We start from the raw sequence: 20,760 nt of genomic DNA, 5'->3' as shown, positions 1-20,760 counted from the left end.
CAATTTTTAAGCTTACCAACAAATCTCAAATGTTAAGCTAACCCTGCTGCTTATCAGTGTTCTGTTCTTTTTAGGATGTTGGAGACAAGGAAGATGTTTGGTAATGAGAATTGTGCTACTGCTTTGTTACCAAGGATAAATATGAAGTTACAAGTATCATTTGATAGTTTCCACAAATTAATTTGGAATCAGTTTGGAGGTAATATTCAGATTTTTCGAAGTGACAGTGGAAGAGAATTGGTTAACCCAAATGATAAAATTATGGAACTATATATCAGAGCACCTGTTTCAATATCCCCACAACAACATAAGATGTAACAGAAAAATTGAATTGACACCTCTTAGAGGTGGCTAGGTCCCTATTTCTTGCTTCAATTGCTTCAAACGACTGTTGGGGACAAGCTGTGTTGAAGACAACGTATCTAACCAATACAATGCCCTCAAGGGTTTTGTTATTCCATAGCAAAAACTGAAGGAAGCCTTTCCGTCAACTAAGTATGTGAACTCCCTTCAGGTAGCGTTTGGACAAGAATTTTAGATCTAAAATCCCATTTAACATTCATGTATTTAAAATTTTTTGGATAGTATGAAAAAAGGAGATGGGAAATAGAAAATGGAAAGAAATAAGAGGGTTAGAGTAGCTAGCAATTTTTTTTTTAAACCAAAGAGTAGCTGGCATTTCAAATAACTAGGGAGTAGGTGAGGTTTGAAATTACATGGAATTATGATAAAATACCATAATTATTTTTTTTTTTTGGGATCTAAATGGTGGATTTGGCTCATCAAATACCCTACATCTAAACGCAACATCAAGGTATTTTGGTTATACAGCCTTTGTCCATAACAGATTTAAGGGGGAAACTTTAACCTCAATCCATTGCATGTATCTTGGTTTTTCCTCAACACAAAAAGGTCGTAAATGTTTCTGTCCATCCTCAAAATGGATTTATACCACCCTTGATGTCACATTTTTAAAACATACACCCTTTTATAGCCAGAAATCCATTGAGAGGGAGACATCTAATACCAAAAATCTTAATGAATGGCTGTCTTGGAACCTTTTCAACCCTCTGCAACCCTTCCCTTTGCTACCTACATCTAAGATACCCAAAACAACATGCCCTGAAGTGCAGCATGACAACATAATCCATGATTTACTCACAAATTGCGCACAACCTGAGCCTACTCCTGGAGCTGAGCTTTGTTCAAGTGCCAAACAGCAGCAGAAGCTACTTAGAGCAGAAGAAGAAAAGCAGTGACTAAAAAGGGAAGAAGTGTCTGAAAAGGAACCTGATGATGCAGAACAACCACTGAATTGACAAATATATAGTGAAAAAACACACTCCAAGAAGAACCAATCAACTTGTCCTTGAAATTTTGAAGGAAATAAGGCAAGTGAAAACTTGGATGTGCCTATTGCCTTGCTGAAATGGGTGAGGCAGTGTTCTGACCACCCAATCAATAAATTTGTTGCTTAAGCTTTCTCCTAAGTTGTAGACATTTGTGCAAATCTTTCTGAGGAGGAACGTCAAACAAATGTTTATGAAGCTTCAAAGAAGCAGGAATGTAGTGAGGCAATTCAAGAAAAGTTGAGGGTCTTTCAAAAGAATTTAAACTTGAGAAATTGCTGATCTTCCATCTAGAAAGACTCCAATAAGGTTTAAATGGGTTTTCATCATAAAACATATTCTTGGTGGAAGTATCACTTGTCATAAAGCATGGTTGGTGGCTAAGGGTTTCACACAAACCCATGGCATAGACCATGAAGAAACATTTGCTTTTATAGTTACACCATCAAAGTTCTACTCTCTTAGTTGACCTGGAGTGGCTATCACTTTAACTAGATGTCAAGTACACCTGTCTAAATGGTTTAACGGGAATCACTAGGTTTGGAGGTTTAAGTTTGTGGCAATAACGTATGCAAACGAGTTTCCATATGCACTCAAACAGTACCCTTTGGTGTGGTTTAAGAAGTTTACTAATGCTGTCAAGATGACCATACTATATTAGTCAAATGTAGTTCAAATGGAAAACCAGCCATTTTAGTTTTCCATTGGAAAAAGCTTATGACCGTATACCAAGAGAAGTGCTTTGGAAAGCATTAGAAAAAAAGGGAGTACAGATTGCTTATATTAAAGCCATACAAGATATGTATGAGGGGGTAAAAACTAGTATAAGAACGCCTAGTGATCAAACAAAGGATTTTCCTATAAAGATTGGACTACATCAGGAATCATCTCTGAGTCCTTATTTGTTCCACTTGATCTTAAATGTTTTGACGGAACATATTCAAGGGGAAATTCCGAAATGTATGCTCTTCGCGGATGATATAGTTCTTATAGCAGAAACAAGAGAAGAGTTTAATTGTAAACTTGAGTTATGGAGGAGACATTGGAGTTGAAAGGTTTTCGTCTGAGTAGAAGTAAGACAGAATATTTATATTTTAAATTTGGTAAAGGACTATTCGACAATAATTTGGAAGTGAAATTGGGAGATCAAATTATATCTCAAGTGGAAAAGTTTAGATATTTGGGAGCCATTATTCAAAATGATGGCGAAATCAGTGGAGATATTTCACATAGAATTCAAGCTGGGTGGTTTAATTGGAGAAAAGCTAAAGGAGTTATTTGCGACCGTAAGGTGCCTTACAAACTTAAAGGAAAGTTTTATCGCGCTGCTATCAGACCGGTAATGTTATATAGTAGTGAATGCTGGGTTCTAACGGGACAGCAAGAGCATAAAGTTGGAGTAGCAGAGATGAGAATGTTACGATGGATGTGCGGACATACACGTAAAGATAAAATTCGAAATGAGCACGTACGCGAAAAAGTGAGGGTGGCACCTATTGAGGAAAAAATGGTAGAAAATCGGTTGAGATGGTTTGGGCATGTACAAAGAAGACCAAGGGAGGCACCAGTGAGAAGAGTGGAACATATAACTTTGAGTCCGATTAAGAGAGGTAGAGGAAGGCCTAAGAGAACACTTTTGGAATTATTGAACGCGATCTGTTAATTAATAATATTCCTAAAAGCTTGATAAATGATAGAGCACAATGGCGTCTTGCAATCCATGTAGCCGACCCCACCTAGTGGGATAAAGGCTTGTTGTTGTTGTTGTTTAGTTTTCCATGTGTAGATGATGTTGTTGTTGCATGAGACTAGTGTGTTGAGATTGATAAGCTGATGAGAACTCTTGTGAAAGAATTACAAATTAAAAGCATTGGCCAACTGAGGTGTTTTCTAGGGATGTGGGTTGTGTGATACAACAAAGGCGCATGTATATCTTGGAGAAAGAACATCATACATCTCCTTAAAGAGATTGGAATGCTAGGGTGTAAACTAGTTGACACATCAGATTATAAGGTATGACTCCAGACGGAGAGACCCTTGGTTGATATTGGTATGTATCAAAAGCTTGTGGGAAAGCTAATTCATTACTAATAGGAGATCCACTACCTGGTACTTGAAATTTGTGTGGGGAAATCTAGTGCCATGGTGAAGCAAACAAAAAAGAAAAAACATGTAGATAGATGCATTGTTGATGTAGACTTGTGAGGGTTAGCTCTTAGCATATAAGGTGGGATATGGTTGATGAGACTTCTCAAGGAATTAAGACTAGGTGAGGAACCGCCAATGATAGTGATATGTGACATGGCTTCCATTAGAATAACCAAAAATCTTGCACATCATGATATGACAAGGCATGTGGAGATAGATCGCCATTTTATTTGGGAGAAGACTGACTCTGGTTTAATTGAAGTTTGTTCCTACTAGTGCCCAAGTTGTTGATCTGATGTCTTATTGCTCATGTTAAGTTTGAAGAATTTAGATCCAAGCAAGGAATGATTGAATGATTAACATCTACTCTCCTTGAGGGAGAGCATTGAAAGTAGTGACTAATGTAGTTATTATTTATTGTTTTACTGTTTATATTGTGTTATTATTCTTTTGTTCTTATCCTGCTTTATTATAGGAAGATCTAAAAAGAGTCAAGATTTGGCTAGATTTTATTCTCAGCTAGAGGGATCTGATCAATATGCTATGATCAAAACTCTTCTTATAAAATATACTAAGAATTTTCTGATCTATTAGAGGAAATGTAATGAAATTTTAATCCCATTTATTCCACTATCTGCATACTCGTCTTTCATGTGGCAATAGCTTGTTAAAGGTTTACACAATGGTTGCGGTTCTGAATTCCATCCAATTTATCACAAAAGATGTAGAAATTGTAACAGAAGGCACATTATTGCCCCCTCCTCCTAAAAAAAAGAAAGAAAGAAAGAAAGAAACAGAACCCACATTTGATAATATCATTATTTCATGAAATTTACACAGGCAGCTGGTATGTCAGAAGCTTAATTGTAACTACCATGCTTCATGATAGAACATCTCATACCAGTTGTTGAAGATTTGGACTATGACTAGCAGAACTTTGCTTTTTTTGTCAGGGCCTGGTTGTTGACAGCTTGTTGTCAGACAACCATCCTTGGTTGTCAACTGGCTTGGGCTTATGCTGGTGTAATCTGCTACAGAAAATAGGTGATTAGTATATACCATTATACGAGGAGAAATAGGATGGATGCAAGGTGCATATTCTATATTATCTGTTTGAGTGAGTACCCCAGTTTCATTGTTTTGGTTGGTTGTTCATTGTATTGAGACTGCGGCTGGCTTAGCTGGAGGCTGATAGGTGCGTGTAAGTCATATCCGTTGCTTAGAGTGCATGTCGGATCAGATGTCCCATTTTCTTCATTCATGCTTTGTGCTTCATAAGCCTATGATTTAAGACTTCTATTTAGGCTTCTGAAGGAAACATGAAAATTTTATCTTTTAAATAAACAGCACTGGCCTAATGCATTAGTAAAACCTGATCGATGTAGTTCTTGTGAGTGCATACTTGGTGATCATACATGCATTTCCTCGAGACGTGCTTATATATTATAAAAACATGTATAACAGTTCTGATAACTATATTTGATATGATTTTGATCAGATACCTTCTTTCTCAGTTCTGCATTTTCTTTCTGGATGATGTCTATCTTTTTGTGAAGTTGTACATTTTCTTCATGAATGAGATTTCCCTGCAATATCAATAGTTGGTCAGAACCTGCAGAGACGCCTTAGTTGGGACTTTGAAGGAACAATACAAAACCCTATAAAATAGAAACCTTTTGGTGTAGTTCTTTAATCTCGTCATTTAAAAGTTGATCCTGCAGGGAAATGAATGTACGTGTCAGGGTCATGCTTAAATTTTGATTTGAATTGATCTCTCATACCTTCCTCATTCGGACACCCTTCAAACTCATCTCTAGTTGGTTTTCCAGATTTTGTAGTTCTTTAATTCCCAAACCAGAAAGCTCTTCACCCATCAGTTGCCTGCATTTAAGAAAAGTATCAAAAGCTTTCCGGATTTTAATTTGGGGTGTTTGAAGACTTAAACATTATAGAATTTTCATCCATAGTTCTATTGTTATTTTTGCAGTTGTGTTTTTGTTGGAGCTCCACATTGGATCTGCAAATAATTCTTTTGTATTTATGTGGCTTAGTTTGTCTTCCTTTAAACCCAGTTTTTAAGGATTTAGATCCCCTCCATACACTCTCTCAACACCTCCCTCCATGCCCAATTACATGTCCATTTAAATATTTATTTGATTTAATAGTATAAGATTGCTAATTGTTGCGTTGAGATAAATATATTATTTATTTAATAATTATTATATAGAGAAGCATTATTATCGTATTTTTAAAAGCATTTTAGTAATGATAATGAATAAATGCTTTTGAAAATAAAATTATAATGTTTTTTTATATGGTAATTATTAAATGAATAATATATTTATTTTAATACCGTAGTTAGCAATCTTACACCATTAAACCAAATAAATAATTAAAATGGACGGATAATATTGAGTACGGCAAAATGTATTGAGGGAAAGCATGGAAAGGATCCAAATCCAGTTTCTAAAGTGTGGATTTTCCAGGCTTCCACAAGTCTCCTTCAATAGGTATCATAGCTGGACTACCTTTTACAAAAAAGGGCTACAGGCTACCTACTAATGGTCTGGTCTAGCAGGTGGAGTGAACACCTTGGTGTGCAGTCTTCAAGGATTTGAGCTCCTACAGGCAGTGCTATGATGGAGTCCCACATTGGATAATAAGCAATTTTTGTAGTACTAAGTCGCATGGTTCTTCTCCCTTACAAACCTGTTTTTAAAAAGGTGAGTTCCTCATGTTTGCTGAGGTTTTCTTTGGTTTCAAGAGCTATAGTTCTGCACTTTACAGTTTTTTAACCCATTGGTAAATTTTTGAGTGGTGAGATTTACAATGCAATTAACGCTTTCTCATGGGGCAGCGAGTGTCAAATTGCATTATTTTACATACAGGGCAATTTAATGTTAGTTTGGTCTTGATAGTGCTCATAATATGAAATAATATTCAAAGATAAGAACTTTTATGCATCATTTTTTATATTATATTTTTCAAACTAGTTAATATGATATTGAATAGATTCACTGTTACTCTGATCATGGGTGAGAACAATTTCATGTAGGAAAGGAAAGAGATTGGGATTATTTTGTTGTGTTGGTATTATATTGGTAGGATATCTTTGTTGGGTGCTATTTTAGATCGTTTCCTGGTTGTTGTCTTCTTATATCCTGACCCTTTATTCTGTGGCATCTCTTGCCATGCGCCATCTTTTGGAACCTCATTCTTTGAGTGATGAAGAAAAAATGTATATCCTTGGAATCGATATCTGTAACTCATTTTTTGAAATTTTCTTTGTTGGGAACCTCACTCTCATTAAAACAATCTTTTAGGACCTAACTGTCATTCTCCCATCAATAGGGGATGGATTAGGTTTTTGCCCTCCAGTTATTTGGCCTGCATGGTGTTTGGCTTGGAAGCATAGATTATGGCATGGACATGAGACATGACACTGGCACTGCAACAGAATAATTGAATTATTTGCATTTAATTTTGGGAGAATGACAGTAAGGCCCCTACGGACCAAATGAAAGATAGCGAGGTCCTTGACAAAATAATTTGAAAAATAAGTTACTACTCATTTTTCAAAAGATTTTGTTAGGGGCCTAACTGTCACTAATTGAATCTTTTGGGAACTTAAATGCCATTCTCCCTTTAATTTGATGTGTCAAGTTGTGTCTTGTGTCTTTTACAAGTGGCTGGTATGTGTTGGACATTGGACGTAGTTCTTTTTTCAAGTTTCTGTGCTCCATAGGTGCTGGAGCTGCTGCATTTGCAGTTAGTTCAGTTATGGATGAGGAGGAACAAGAACAAAAAGTTGGGATAATAGAGATGAGGATGTTGAGATGGATGCATAGCTTTTTTGGAAAATAGGTAAGATTTTTTTTTTTTTTTTTAAGTTATGGTGCATTAAAGGCAAATAATTGCAGACTTAAGGCAGCCATCAGCTGATCTAAAGAGGTCTCTTCTGCTTTTCTTGTTATTTGGGAATGCTAGATGTGCCTACTCCAGTTTTTTTCCTTTTGGAATTCAAGGCATTGATCGAATGCTACAATGAGTATTTTTCCTATTCTCATGTTACTATATTTTCTTTTTATTTGTTGTTCAGTTCAACCTTTTAGGGCTGCTAAATCACTGTCATTACCTACCAAATGGATAATTTCATTCTTTTCTTTTTTTTTTTTTTTACTTTTGGTTTTACAGTCAGGTGACAGTTCGGTGTTCAAGTCTTTTTACCTGTGATAATCTTGCAAGTACTGTAGTTGTTGCCTCAAGCTTGCTACTTCTCTCTGCCAAAGCTAGCAAATACAAATAATCATATTAGATAATATAAAAATTAACCTTGTTTAATTAATTGCTGGTAGTGAAAAGAGTTACAAACTAGTAAGGTTTGATTCCAACACTTCGCCAAGAACTTGCGTGATGTAGGTCTAAAATTTTTCATTAGATAGTGTATGCTGTAAATGTGTAGTTTCATTTTGGCTTGGTTTGGATGGAGATTAAAGTGGGAAGAAAATGAGGAGAGAAAATTAGAGGAAAATTTTTCCAAAAATATATATTATTTTTTACTATTTTAGAAGTTTTTCCTTTTAGTTTTCCCTGCTCCCTGTTTTTCTCCCCCTCTAAATCAAGGGTTAATGTCATTTCACATACGTGTGTCCTATTCTATTGAGAACTTATCTAGGTCAAATTCATCATGGATGATGGGAGCTCTCTCTTATTTAGAGTTTAAATTTTGTAATGACTATGTTGCCGGATGATAAGTCTAGGATTAGTTATTCTGTTTCTGCCTTCATTTTTTTATCCTTCTCTCAAGCTTAGATTGCCAATGTAACCCCTGAAAAACAAAAACAGAAAAAAAAAAAGGCAAGTTTTATGCTCCCTTTGATCCTATTTATAAGTTACTTACTGCATTTTTATTGAAATCAACAAAAATTTAAATCTTATTAACTCTGTTTAAAAGATCAATAAGTTTTCAATTTTTCCCTTACTAAATATACACACTTTAAAAATAAAATACTTTGCCATTTAATAATCTTCTCAACATTTATTAGAGGCAAAAGGGTAAAGGTGAACACTACTCATTGGTGCTTACAAATGGAATTAAAACAAATATTCTCTCTCTTTGCCTATAAATAAGATTAGAGTAGTATTATCCAGCATTCAAGGCCTTGGTTCGGCATAGTTATGGAAAATACGGAAGCATCTCATTCAACTGAACTTGTTGAAGTTTACTTCGAAAACTGTGCATCAGAATTTAAGACTTATGCCCTGAATTGGTATGGGCTGGCCCGACTTTGTGTCATCTATGCACTAATATCCTCCTAGGCCCGTCGACTTGTGTCCCTCAGTTTTGAGCGCCAAACTTGTATTTATGTGATTCAAATGTACAAGGTACGGAATGGGCAAAAAAGCCAATGCATTTTTTCCCCCTCTGTTCGAGCTATTCAAAACATGGAAGTGAAGCTTGATTCCAGATGGCAACTAAACTCACAAACATAGAATCAAGACTAACAGACAAGAGAATGTTGGTTTTCGTGTAACCCTATCTTAACCCATCCTATAAACCTTGATATTACATCTGACCAGCAAACAAACATCACTCCAGCACCTAATCCTACTCCTACAACCACTGAAACCAGACCTAAAAGTGATCCTACCATTGAAACTAGACCTGAATCTAGTCCAGACTGACCCGGCAGATCTGAAATCTGACCCATTCCAGGCAAACCAGACAATGTCCGGCGGCTGAATGTGCATGAACAGCAGCATATTGAAGGACAGGTGCAGAGTAGTGATGGACGTATAGGTCCAGAAGCAGCTCAAGGTAATCACTGACGTCAATTCCAAATTACGATTTAGCATCGCCCAATAGCTTTAAGGAAAGGGGTAAAGATCTTGTACTAGACATTCAATGAGTAAATATATTTGCTATGATAGATTGTCTACTGTATTGAGAACATTTGTTACTAATGTTACTCTTGATCAGATGCCCAAGAATGTCTATGAAGCACTTCAAATTCTTGAATGGAAAGATGCTATTCATGAGGAGATGAATGCCTTAAAGAAGAATGATACTTAGGAAATCGTATAGCTGCCAAAGGGTAGGTCTACAGTTGGGTGTTAATGGATCCTCACTATTGAGTATATCCCAAATGGAAGTATCGACAAATATAAAGCCAGGCTGGTTGTCAAAAGGTTTGCTTAAATATATGGCATTGATTATCAGGAGACTTTTGTTCCGGTGACTAAGTTCAATACCATTAGGGTATTTATATTGCTTGCTTGTAACCTTGATTGGCCTCTTTATTGATAAATTGAAGGAGGAAGTTTATATGGACACGCCTTAAACGGTAAATTGGAGGAGGAAGCTTACACGGACATACCTTAAGGATTTGAATCTAAGGAACTTCCAAATAAGGTTTGTAGGTTAAAAGGATCATTGTATGGTTTGAAAGTCACGACATGCTTTATTTGAAAGATTTACTATGATGATCGAAAGGAATGGTTTTAATCAATGTCAAATAGATGACACTTTTGTGAAGCATGCATTAAATGGAAAACTCTGTTGATGGTTTATAGTGATAACATTGTAATCATAGATTCATGGGTGATGACAAAGAAGGAATTTACAACTTGAAGAAGCTGTTAGCCTCATAATTTGAAGTAAAGGATCTAAGGGGTTTGAGATACTTCCTAGAAAATAAAGTTACTAGAAGACAAAAAGTTGGTTGAAAAGAATTTATTTGAAAAGCTTTGATCAAAGACTTGTTTTGCAAAATTATTAAAGTTATATCATATCAGAACATCGCATAGCGAAAGACGAAAAGTTGCATTCATAACGTTCAATGCATGCATTAAAAATTACAAAATCAGGTTGAAAAGTGGGCCATGTGTTATGGTGTGTAGTATGTGGGCTGCGGCATGTGGCATAGAGCCACATGCTTGATTCTCTGACATGCGCTAGTTTGAAATTTTTGCTGTCATTTTAATAATAAAATGATGAACTTTTGATGTACGTCGTTTTTATATATGACGTTTGATTAGAGTGATTCAAGTGGCTACATGAATTTTATCTCATAAGTTAGTTAATAAGATAGGTTTAGACACAATTTAATAGTCCAATAAAAATTTGGACACTCAGATATAAAAAGTCAATTTTTTTGAAAATTTTGCACACCTAAGTGCTCAAATCAATTCCTTTCTTTCATTAGATCACATAAGGCCTTGAATCAAAACTAAGGATGGAATTTCAATCTCACAAGAGAAATATGCATTAGTAGGTACCAATCTCTAGTTGGAAAACTTATATACCTCAGTCAAACAAGGCAAGACATTTTATTCTCAGTTAGTATAGTGAATCAACTAATGCACTAGCGTAATGTAGAACATTGAAAGTCAGCTTAAAAAAATCCCAGGATGCTTAAAGGCTGCTCTGGGAGTGTACTCGTATAAGAGTCTCATGAAGTAATATATGTGTATTCAAATGTAGGTTGGGTTGGATCAGTGTATGGGCGTTCCATTACTAGATGCTTGCTGTGTGTTTGTGAACGTATGTGGATATGTATATTGTTAAAGGAACTGAAATTGGACTTTAAGGTTATGTTTGGTACATAGCATTAGGAGGGTGGGATTGGGATTGGTATTAGGCAATCCCACCTTTTCATGTTTGCTATGGGGTAATGGAAAATTTAATTCCAATCCTAATCCCTTTAAAGTGGGATTACTCAATACCACCCACCCCCTTAGTATTAGAAAATCAATCCTGGGATTGATTATTTTTTGGCCAAAATGCCCTCCACCCCATCCCTCTCTCGTCTCTCCCTCTACCTTCTAACCTCCACCCTACCTCACAGCCATAACGAGGGCATCGACGGCAGCCACACATAAGCACAACGCCGATGGCAACACACATAGGCACAACGCTAACGGCAGCCACACACAGACATAATGGTGATTGAACGACGTCTCTCAGTTCCCATCTCACTTTGTCAATCTCCATCACTTTATCGATCTCCATCACTTCGTCGATCTACATCACCAATGAATAAGTGGCCTTCATCCATCGAAAACCAGAAACCCATTTGCGCCTCTGGTCACTAGTAAGTAGATCTTTATGACTCCATTGATCTACATGAAAACCAGAAAAGGAATAGCAAGAAGAAGAAGAAGATTGAGTGTGGCAGAGAGAGCTCTGGGGGGCGTGCTCTCTGTGGAAGAAGGGGAGTAATTGCAGACGCGCCGTCGTGCTCTTTAGGGAGGAGGGTAATGCATTAGCTAGGTTATAACTTTTTCTTTTTATTATTTTAAGGGTATTATAGTCTTTTTATGATTTATATTTAATTGTAAAATAAAATATAGGTAAGTATTCCTTATAAATATTACTCCATACCAAATATAATTTTAAAACCTCATTTCCAATCTCAATCTCAATCTCAATCCTAATTCCAATCTCAATTCCAGTCCCAGTCTTTTTAAATTAAAGTTGTGTACCAAATAGGGCCTAAGGGTCCTGTGAAAGTGATGTGTGACAATATGGAAGCCGTTGGGTTGGTTAAAATTCTCGCCCACCATGAGCGAACTAAGCACACAAAATTGATTGTCACTCCATTAAAGAAAAGGTTGGCGCTGGATTTTTGAAGGTGACACGCACGGATAAGCAAGTGGCTTATGTCTTGACCAAAGCCCTTCCAACTAAACAATTTCAAGATTAAACAGCAAGGTAGGCATGATTAGCATCTGTAGCCCAACTTGAAAGGGTTGAAGGTTTTACTGGCTCTTCTTTTCATGGGCCTGTAGCACAACAAAGCCCATTAGGGCTCTCTTATTTTTAGCACCTTTTGACTTCTTTTTTACAGTGTATTTCTGATTTATTATGTATTCTTTTTTTTTTCCCTGATGTTTTTATTTATAATATTATAGGGCAGAACTTGTTTAGGGGATATCTGAATTGAATGATAAGATCTACCATAGTTTTGAAGCTAGAGAAGGCAGGCTTGCTGCCTTCACATTGTAGATGTGGCCGCCTAGCTGTATAAATTTTATTTATCTTGCTGAATAAAACAGTTCAGTCGATATTCTTCATTGATCACGCCTACAAAGTGTGCAAACTCTCTAATCTCTTTGTTGATTAATCTCCTGGGAGTTGGCTTGTTAAATTCATCAAGGTTGCTAAAATAATAAAGACGTGTTATATATATAATAGAAAAAATATAAATGTTACAAACACAGATACAAATTCAAATTTCGATATAAGTAATGACTGTTATCTAAAAATTTAAATATAGGCGTTAAGATGTAAAACAGCAAATAGCTAAAGGATGGAAAGATAATTGCATTTCCTCTGTAGATGTAGTAGATGTTGTAATGAATCAACAAATAAGCATGTTAGTATGTTTCACTCTGAAGCTTAATGTAATTGATATGTTCCCTTTATAGTGAACAATGAACTTTTGCTTCCCCTCAATCTGAGGTGTTGGTTTGGAAGGATAGATGACCAACCTCAGTTTTTTTTTTTTTTTTTTTCATTTTGCCTAAAATAAAAACAAAAGTAATCTACGAAACAGAAGAATCACTCGACCTCCCCTATTCACTTGCACCCCCTAAACAAAACAAAAAAATCTATCAGCAAGCTTTTTCCCTTGAAATTTGTTGGGCAATGAGTTGCTTTCTTCTGCACAACCCACTAATCCAAGTTCCAGAACGGTCATGAATCCTGCATAACCCTGGTGTCCTTTCCCCTCACAATTGCCCTCCAGATTCCTCAGGTTTAACTATACTCCGGAAGAAATCTATGGCACATCTGCTCCATTCAGGTGGCTCATCTTCACTAAAATGTCTACTATGCCTTCTTTTCCATAGTAGCCAACATGTTACCCCAAAATTCAACCTCCATGAGATCCCTAGACATTCATGTTCTTGGCGTTATCTAAATGATTTAGTTGAAAAAACGTACTCCCACTAATCCTAAATATTGGAGTTAGATAACTAATTTACGGAAAGTTAGCTATTTGTAAACTACAATTGATGAAGCTCCCTTGTACAATAAATAGGGATAGATTGAGCAAAAAAAAAATCAAAAATCAAAAATTTGAGAGAAAAAATAGATTGAGATCTTATATTTTGGACCAGAGGGAGGACTTCTTCTATCACCAAGTAGCAACTTACACCAACCTCTCAAGGAGAAACAAAGCACTTCTTAGCATTATCATCTTCTATTTAGTTCGCCTTCATGATTAAAGCAAAATCGGATAAACAGTTAACAGGTTTATGTGTGGTTCTTCAATGGCTATTGTGAACGCAAGAGCCTCTTAACCTGTTGATCCTATTATAACGGCCTTCTTTTCAGCTTTATCTCCTAATTCTACTAATTTTCTTTCCCTTTTGTTCTCTAAGGTGATGATAACACAGTCATGCATGCTACTGCCTAGTGCCAGCATATTACACAATATTATTCATGCAACCAATTATTCGTAATCAACAATGTAATTGGATAGTAATTCTTGAATGAGAATCGGCCACTTCTTTAATTTTCTATTTCTTCGGGGCTAGTTACTTGCATTTTAGTTTAAAATGCACCCAGAATTGCATCTTGGAAAAATAGGGTTTTACAATGTCAGTATGTTATGCATTGTCATGAAAGAGAATATAAATGTTGCTGAAAACTATAAAGGCTAATTTATGAAACTATGAAATATGATGAAGTGGCTACATATTAATTTGCAGGTAAGCTAGATGATATATATACATACATAATAGTGGTGCATGAATGGCGTTACCTTGACCTCTGAAGCAGGATTCATAAGCATCAGGTGTTCCTCTTTAAGCTTGCTGTATCGCTCAATAACAGATTTCATGCTGCTTGCACAAGTGTAAGCTCATGGTTAATGAGATTTACATCAACTTTCATATGCCAATTCTACATTAGTGAAGCATATTGATATCATACAACAACAACAATAAGCCTTATCCTTCTAGTTGGGTGATATCATACATGGTGTATGAATTTTATACAATCTTCAGCACCATACACTAGGGTAGGGTTGGTTGATTCTTAATTATATACAAGACCAACGTTAATCAATAAAATCAAACTGATGATCACTACTGGATCCTCCTAAATATATCCATCACTATTTTCAGCAAACTTGACCACCTACATGAAGCCTTCTGATCCTTTTTATCGTCAAGGAAATCAAGACACAGGATCCACTAATATCTCTCTACTAATTATCTCTGAGAGGAATTCCTACTTTTATCCTTTCATGAGCCTGTTTCCAATTCTGTCTGTTTCATGTGTTATGGCTTCATTTTTGGAATTTTCACATGGTACTAGTGTTCCAAGGTACCTATTAGAATATTGTGTCATTGATTCCTAGAGTTTCTTCCCTCAGGCAATATTAGAATATTTAGAAAGGAAATAGAAATGTACCTAGATAGAAAACTGAATAGGTGCATTTCTCATTTCCTTTATAGAAAATACTTTTCTACCTACCGAACATTGTATCACTTTTGCCCTGGCTCAAAGGATGTGTTCTCCAAGTTAGAATGTTGACAAGAAGCTTCAGAATACAATCTCAACAAATTTTACTGTACATTAAATTACTCCTCCCTTGCATTCATGAGCATCAATGCATCATCTGCAACTGGGCAAAAAAACGAAAAAAAAAAAACCAGAGAGAGAAGGAATTTGTGCATGGAACTTCACAGGATTCACAAATCCTATGACCCACCATCCTCACTTTTTGCAAAACCTCATCCTCAACAGGTTTAATTTGTGCTTTGTTCACATACCCATGTCCACTGTTTATTCATGCTTGTTTCTCGCCTTCTCATGCTTTGCAAAATGAAATGCTTCATGAGTCATGATGATCAAAATGTTTTGTATATTAATCTTCTCAGCTGGAACAAATTCTTTTAAGTTAAAGTTATGATTCTAAGCTAGTCTGTGCTTCATTTTGTTTGTGAATACACACACACACACACACACCCCCTTGAGATCTCCTTTTGTGCACAAAACTACGTACACAAGCTGATTTACCTGACTTTGTCAAATACTTTGTCATTTGAAAATATTCACTGCACATGCATGTTCTCAAGTCTTCTAACTTTTTGGAGCTTTTCAGCAACCTATGAGCATCAGATTATGATCTGATCCCATCTATAGGCCCTAAGTGGACAAAACTAATTTATTATACTGAATCAGTATCCAGTCAATAGTGGAAATTAAACACACGTCCCTGAATATCGGAAATGTCAATATAAATTTACAGTGTTATGAAAGTCCACGTATATATAATCACACAGGTTGTGAATGTTTTTCTTTTCCTAATTTTATTAGGAGATTAAAAAACAACATACTTATGCTTTGACATATTTTCTCTTTTGATCATTAAGTTCGACGTGTTTTTTTTTTTTTGCGTCACTTGATTAATACACAAGAAAATAAAAATATCAACAGTTGAAATATGATACTTCTAATTTTTAGAAGGCCAAAACTCAGAATGATCATATTGTTGGAAGAGTTATCCTCCATAATTCGGTCAATCTATAATATTTGAATTAATTTGAATTATTCAGTAGTAACAGACACTAAATAGATGTCAATAAAGTATATAAAATTATTTTTGAAATTAAATTCAAGGTCTATTCAAATTGTGTGTGTGCGCGTGTGTCCGTGTCAGGTGAGCCATAACATCTGGTTTTTTATTTTGGTCATGATAATATTGTGTGTGTGTGTGTGTGTGAAGTGAGTGCCATTACTTTTTTTCCCTCCGAAATAAATAGAATAATAACATTTTGTGTGCGCGCGCATTGTCATTTTCTCATAAAACATTGTTGTATATTAAAGTTTTTTTCTCATCCTTTCTACTCTCTATTCTAGCTAATCTAAAGCATCATTGTAGTCACTTTCACCATGCACATTGTATTCTGTTCTCAGTCACACTTGATATCCTAACAATCACACAAATATGTTTCCCCTTTCTGTCATTTCGATGATTGTCCTATTAAAGGCACTCATTAGACCCACGTTTTACCATAGACTTTTCCTTAAGGAATCGGTTTCGATGCTTATCATTTAGGTCATGTTTGGTTACTAGAATAGAATGAATGGAATGGATTGAAAAAATAAAGATAAAAATAAATTAAATTGCACTTTTCTTATGAAAAGCATGATAAAAATTATTAATATATACTATAAATATAAAAATTATCACTCTTTAAAAATTTTATAAATCATGATTCCAAATCCTATAAACTAAATTATTCTCCATTTATGAGTTTGATCACTTATCTCCTTTAATTATTTTATTTTTACCTTTATTTTTTCAATTCATTCCATTCCATTACTCTCTAATAACCAAACAGGACCTTAATGATGAGCACAGAATATGGACCATCTAGATTGATTTTAATTTCAATGCTCATTACTAGAGGTGACTCTTCAAAACTATTGTCAACTTATAGGCAGTCAACTGCCACTATAGCCAACATACTATATGAAGGCAAAGGCAATTAAGCGCTTAACCATCATTGTAGTTTTAATTTTATGTGTTCTAATAGCAATTTGGTTGTAATAATTGCCATTATAATGATGTTTTACAGGCCAATGGCATCAGTACAACACTGCTATTAAAACTTACCAATAATAGTTTATTGTAATTAATTGTTGTTACATTAAAACATGTTATTTTGTAGTGATAGGCCCTTTTATAGTACATTATAAGATAAGATTGAGAAAAATAATTGATCCCTTGTATATCTTGATTTCTACCAGTAGATCTATTCAATGGAATGTAACTTTTTTGGTGCAACCTTCACAAAATCAATAGTATAGGTATACACGCCCACCTATAATATTAATCACAACCAATAATTACACATAAAAACTAAAGGGAAAAACTTATATACTTGGCCTTAGGGAAAGATTTAGGTACTCAGCCTTATATACTTAATAGACTTTTACTTAATCAAATCAAAATAATAAAATTTTAATGTGTTAATGATATTAATGACAAGATCTTGTTAAATATTTAAGGCTAAGTATATAAGTTTTTTCTTTAGTCTTATATATTTAATACACTTGTTTTTAATTAAATCAAGACATACATATCTTTTATAGATTATTTATTTTATAACAAGTTCTTGTTATTAATATTATTAACACACTAAAATTCAAATGTCTTAATTTGATTATATAAAAATATATTAAGTATATATGACTAAGTACATAAGTCTTGCCTAAAATTGGAAAGTATAACTATATTAAGGTATTAATTAGCTTTATGACACTGATGTGCTTTTGAAGTTCATTAATTAGCTTGTTTTATTTGTTCAAAAATATGACAATATTACGGTTATACTCTTATTATTTGGGGAAAAAAAAAGAAGCATTGCCCATTATTTGATCATATAATTACTAGACATACTTTATAATTTATACAACCTTTTTTCTTTTTTTGGAAGGCTCATTATATATGTAAGGGTCTAGAGGGAGTATATTGGTTTTATAGAAGTAGTTAATTAAGGTTTTTGTTTCCAGTACAATGGCCATAAGAATATGAGAGGAAGCAAAAGGTATCTCTAGATACTCGTGCTGAAACTTTAATCTAAGACTCCTTAATATTTTTTAATACGCATGCGTGGTTAGTTCAGTTCAACCACACATATATATATAGCTTTCGACATGGTAAATTTAAACATATTACTTTTTGAAGCTGATGAATGATCAATATATTGAAATATAAATAACTGATGAGAAGCTCAGTAACTACGCACATATTTGTAACCCTAAATTAGTTTATCATGGATTTTGGATTCTAAATGTTCATAAGTCGAAGTTGTTATTAAAAAAAATTAATGTCTCTATTGTTGACACACATATAAATAAAAGGAAGAAGGAGGCGAGGACAGGGTGGGGGGTGTGTGTGTGTGTTCTTGATTTTAGACGCTGGCGCACACACATATTGATTAATCATAATTAGCTTTTCTATTATACATTTCATTGCACCTAGATGTTTATCGTTGCAGACGCACAGAGAAATGAAGAAAAAGAACAGCATGCATACACAGTTTATATATATATATATATATATGCATGCATGGACTTTCATTCAAGACTTAAGCAACAGAGAGAGAGAATCTCACACACACACACATGCACAGATATACACTAAAATGCAAGTGGGAATATATAAACATGTTAATTAGCACCTACCACGAAGCATACTGGAATGGCAATATCAGTCTCTACATATTTGGCGGAAAGAGAAAAAGATGTGTACAAATATATAATTAATAATTGGGCAAAACCAGGCAAAAAGAAAAAAGAAAAAAGAAAAAGTGAGAGAATATATAGATCGATCAAAAGAAAATATTACAGAGAGAGAATCTGGAGATTGAATTTATCTGATAGAAATTAAAGAAGAAGGAGAAGGAGAAGGAGAAGGAGAAGCAGAGATAATTGAAGTACCTGGTGCTTGCAAAGTCATAAAGCTTGCCAGTGCTGGAGAAGACAATCAATCCAACTTCTGCATCGCAAAGAACTGATAGTTCTCTGGCTTTCTTCAGCAATCCATTTCGTCTCTTAGAGAAAGTCACTTGTCTGCTCGTTGAATTCTCGATCCTTCTAATCGCAATCTTCCCTCTTCCCATGATAGATCTACCACCTAGGGTTTTTCTCTCACCTGCCACCCACATCAATTCCCCCAAATATCATATACTCATCGCAAAATACAACGCCGATCCGTGATTCATACTTATTTCCAACACAGTCAGAGACCAAAATAGTGACAGATAATAGTCAAAATCTGATAGATGGATGAAGATGACCAACTTACTGAAACTGATAATGTACTGTTCAGTCAAGAAGAGATAGAGAGAGAGGGAGAGAGAAAGAGAGAGGCTGAAGATTGAAGAAGAGGATGAAGAAGAAATAGTCCGTGAAGACCCAACCTGGTAGTGCAATTTCTATTTTCTATACTTTATATGGAAAGTTAAAGGGATTTAAGTGCAAAGGTCACAACTATTACCCTCTTCTTCTGGCAAAACCTAAAAGCGGTTTTGTGCACAACCAAAACCACTACTGGATTTTAAGGTTGTCTCGGTCTCGGTCTAATCCACGCGCTCCATCATCGGTTTGTGTACAGATTATAGAAGACAGAGCTCCATGGGGTACAGACCATTATAATGGAATCAGAGAAGATTGCGAGGACACGTGTCGCTCAGGGAGAAGGGCGTGGAGGAAAGTGAATAAGTGCAAGTCGGGAAATCTGACCCCTCGGAGGGTTTCCTAGTCCAGGAATCGCGGGGACAAAACTGTGACGTATGAGGAAGTGACACGTAAGCAAAAGAAACCCAGGGGCGCTTGTACCTTTTGGGCTTGCTGTCCAGGGAAAAGTGGCGAAATGGCCATTGACTCTGAGTACTTTCCATTAATGACAAGTGTGTCCAGTGGAAGTAAGCCATCAGTTTTGGACCATAAAAAGAAAACAACTGAGAATGGCTATGAATTAATTAACGTGATTCCTTATTTTGTCAGTTTTTTTAAAAATAGAAACACGCAATTATTCAGCCGCCATTAGCAAAAGCTACCAAAAGGTAATCACTTGATAACCCAAACATGTCAATGATTTATGACATTTTTTTCGTTTATATGAGGTGAAATTTAGTCAAATGAAATGTCAATTTTTTTTTTACACCAACACCAAATGCCAAAAAAAATCACGTAACATTTTTGTTTTCACAGTTGATGAAGCCATTATCAATTGCGGCATCCAATAACATCAAATTCCATGGATATATTACCAAGTTAAAGCGCAAGCTAGATGTGTGATTAAAGCGATCTAATTTTGAATTAAGATTGCATGGGAATTTAATTACCAAAATCTTTTAATTTAGGCTCAAATAAATTTATTTCAATCAAATTATTGTTTGTCTCAATTTTGATACTACTATTTATGTGATGATCTATCCTAAGATGTAGAAACTTGTTATTAGTCAATCTGATTAACATAAACTGCTTTTAATTTTGCACGGTACCATGTCTTCTGTATTAAAAAAGAAACAAAAAGAATAGGAAGTAATTAATAGTAAACAGAAATGGAAGTCCTTGGTATGCCCATGAAATACTTGATATGTGTATTTTTAATATAAAAAGATGAAAAATACCCTTATGTTAAAGGATAAAGGTAAATTTTTGCCCTTAAATTATTTTTTATTATAGCAATTATACCTTTAAAGTTATTAAAACGAAATATTTTTATTCTTTCCG

General features: G+C 34.9%; 1 protein-coding gene and 1 long non-coding RNA gene across 24 annotated transcripts in view; one reads left to right on the top strand and one right to left on the bottom strand.

Moving 5' to 3' along the window:
* LOC129304570 (uncharacterized) overlaps positions 1–12,579 on the top strand; it is a 33,269-nt gene extending 20,690 nt beyond the window's left edge. For 10 of the 18 annotated variants that reach the window (XR_008591730.1, XR_008591729.1, XR_008591725.1 and 7 more), the window contains 2 exons: positions 4,451–9,315; positions 9,478–12,579. This is a non-coding gene — a long non-coding RNA (uncharacterized LOC129304570). The remainder of the gene's footprint in view (positions 1–4,450; positions 9,316–9,477) is intronic. The other 8 variants (XR_008591731.1, XR_008591728.1, XR_008591727.1 and 5 more) reach the window with 3 other exon arrangements.
* Positions 4,100–19,475, bottom strand: LOC129304569 (MADS-box transcription factor 23-like). 6 transcript variants are annotated; one of them, XM_054944271.1, is made up of 9 exons: positions 19,328–19,474; positions 18,961–19,174; positions 14,267–14,345; positions 7,725–7,786; positions 5,279–5,378; positions 5,171–5,212; positions 5,000–5,083; positions 4,623–4,777; positions 4,100–4,525 (listed from the first exon to the last, which is right to left on the bottom strand). In XM_054944271.1, exons 2-9 carry the CDS (start codon positions 19,140–19,142, stop codon positions 4,447–4,449), a joined length of 783 nt encoding a protein of 260 aa, XP_054800246.1. In that variant the 5' UTR covers positions 19,143–19,174; positions 19,328–19,474; the 3' UTR covers positions 4,100–4,446. The 6 variants fall into 6 exon arrangements, with proteins under 6 accessions (XP_054800246.1, XP_054800244.1, XP_054800245.1 ...); XM_054944269.1 differs by having other exon boundaries at positions 18,961–19,456; XM_054944270.1 differs by having other exon boundaries at positions 7,725–7,777; positions 18,961–19,456.
* Positions 19,476–20,760: the final 1,285 nt, after the last annotated feature.

This window comes from Prosopis cineraria, unplaced genomic scaffold (assembly GCF_029017545.1).
Source record: "Prosopis cineraria cultivar Desert tree isolate PC_DT_omini unplaced genomic scaffold, ASM2901754v1 PC3, whole genome shotgun sequence".
Taxonomy (NCBI): Eukaryota; Viridiplantae; Streptophyta; class Magnoliopsida; order Fabales; family Fabaceae; genus Prosopis; species Prosopis cineraria.
This window is presented reverse-complemented; position numbering and strand designations above follow the sequence as displayed.

Excerpts from the sequence above, each read along its gene's own strand:
- LOC129304569 (XM_054944269.1), bottom strand. The coding sequence starts at position 19,187 with ATGTGGGTGGCAGGTGAGAGAAAAACCCTAGGTGGTAGATCTATCATG. Across the intron at positions 7,787-14,266 it reads ATCCTGCTTCAGAGGTCAAG|CTTTGGCAGAGAGAAGTAGC; the intron begins GTAACGCCATTC and ends TGTATTTGCTAG. Across the intron at positions 5,379-7,724 it reads TACTTGCAAGATTATCACAG|GCAACTGATGGGTGAAGAGC; the intron begins GTAAAAAGACTT and ends TCTTAAATGCAG.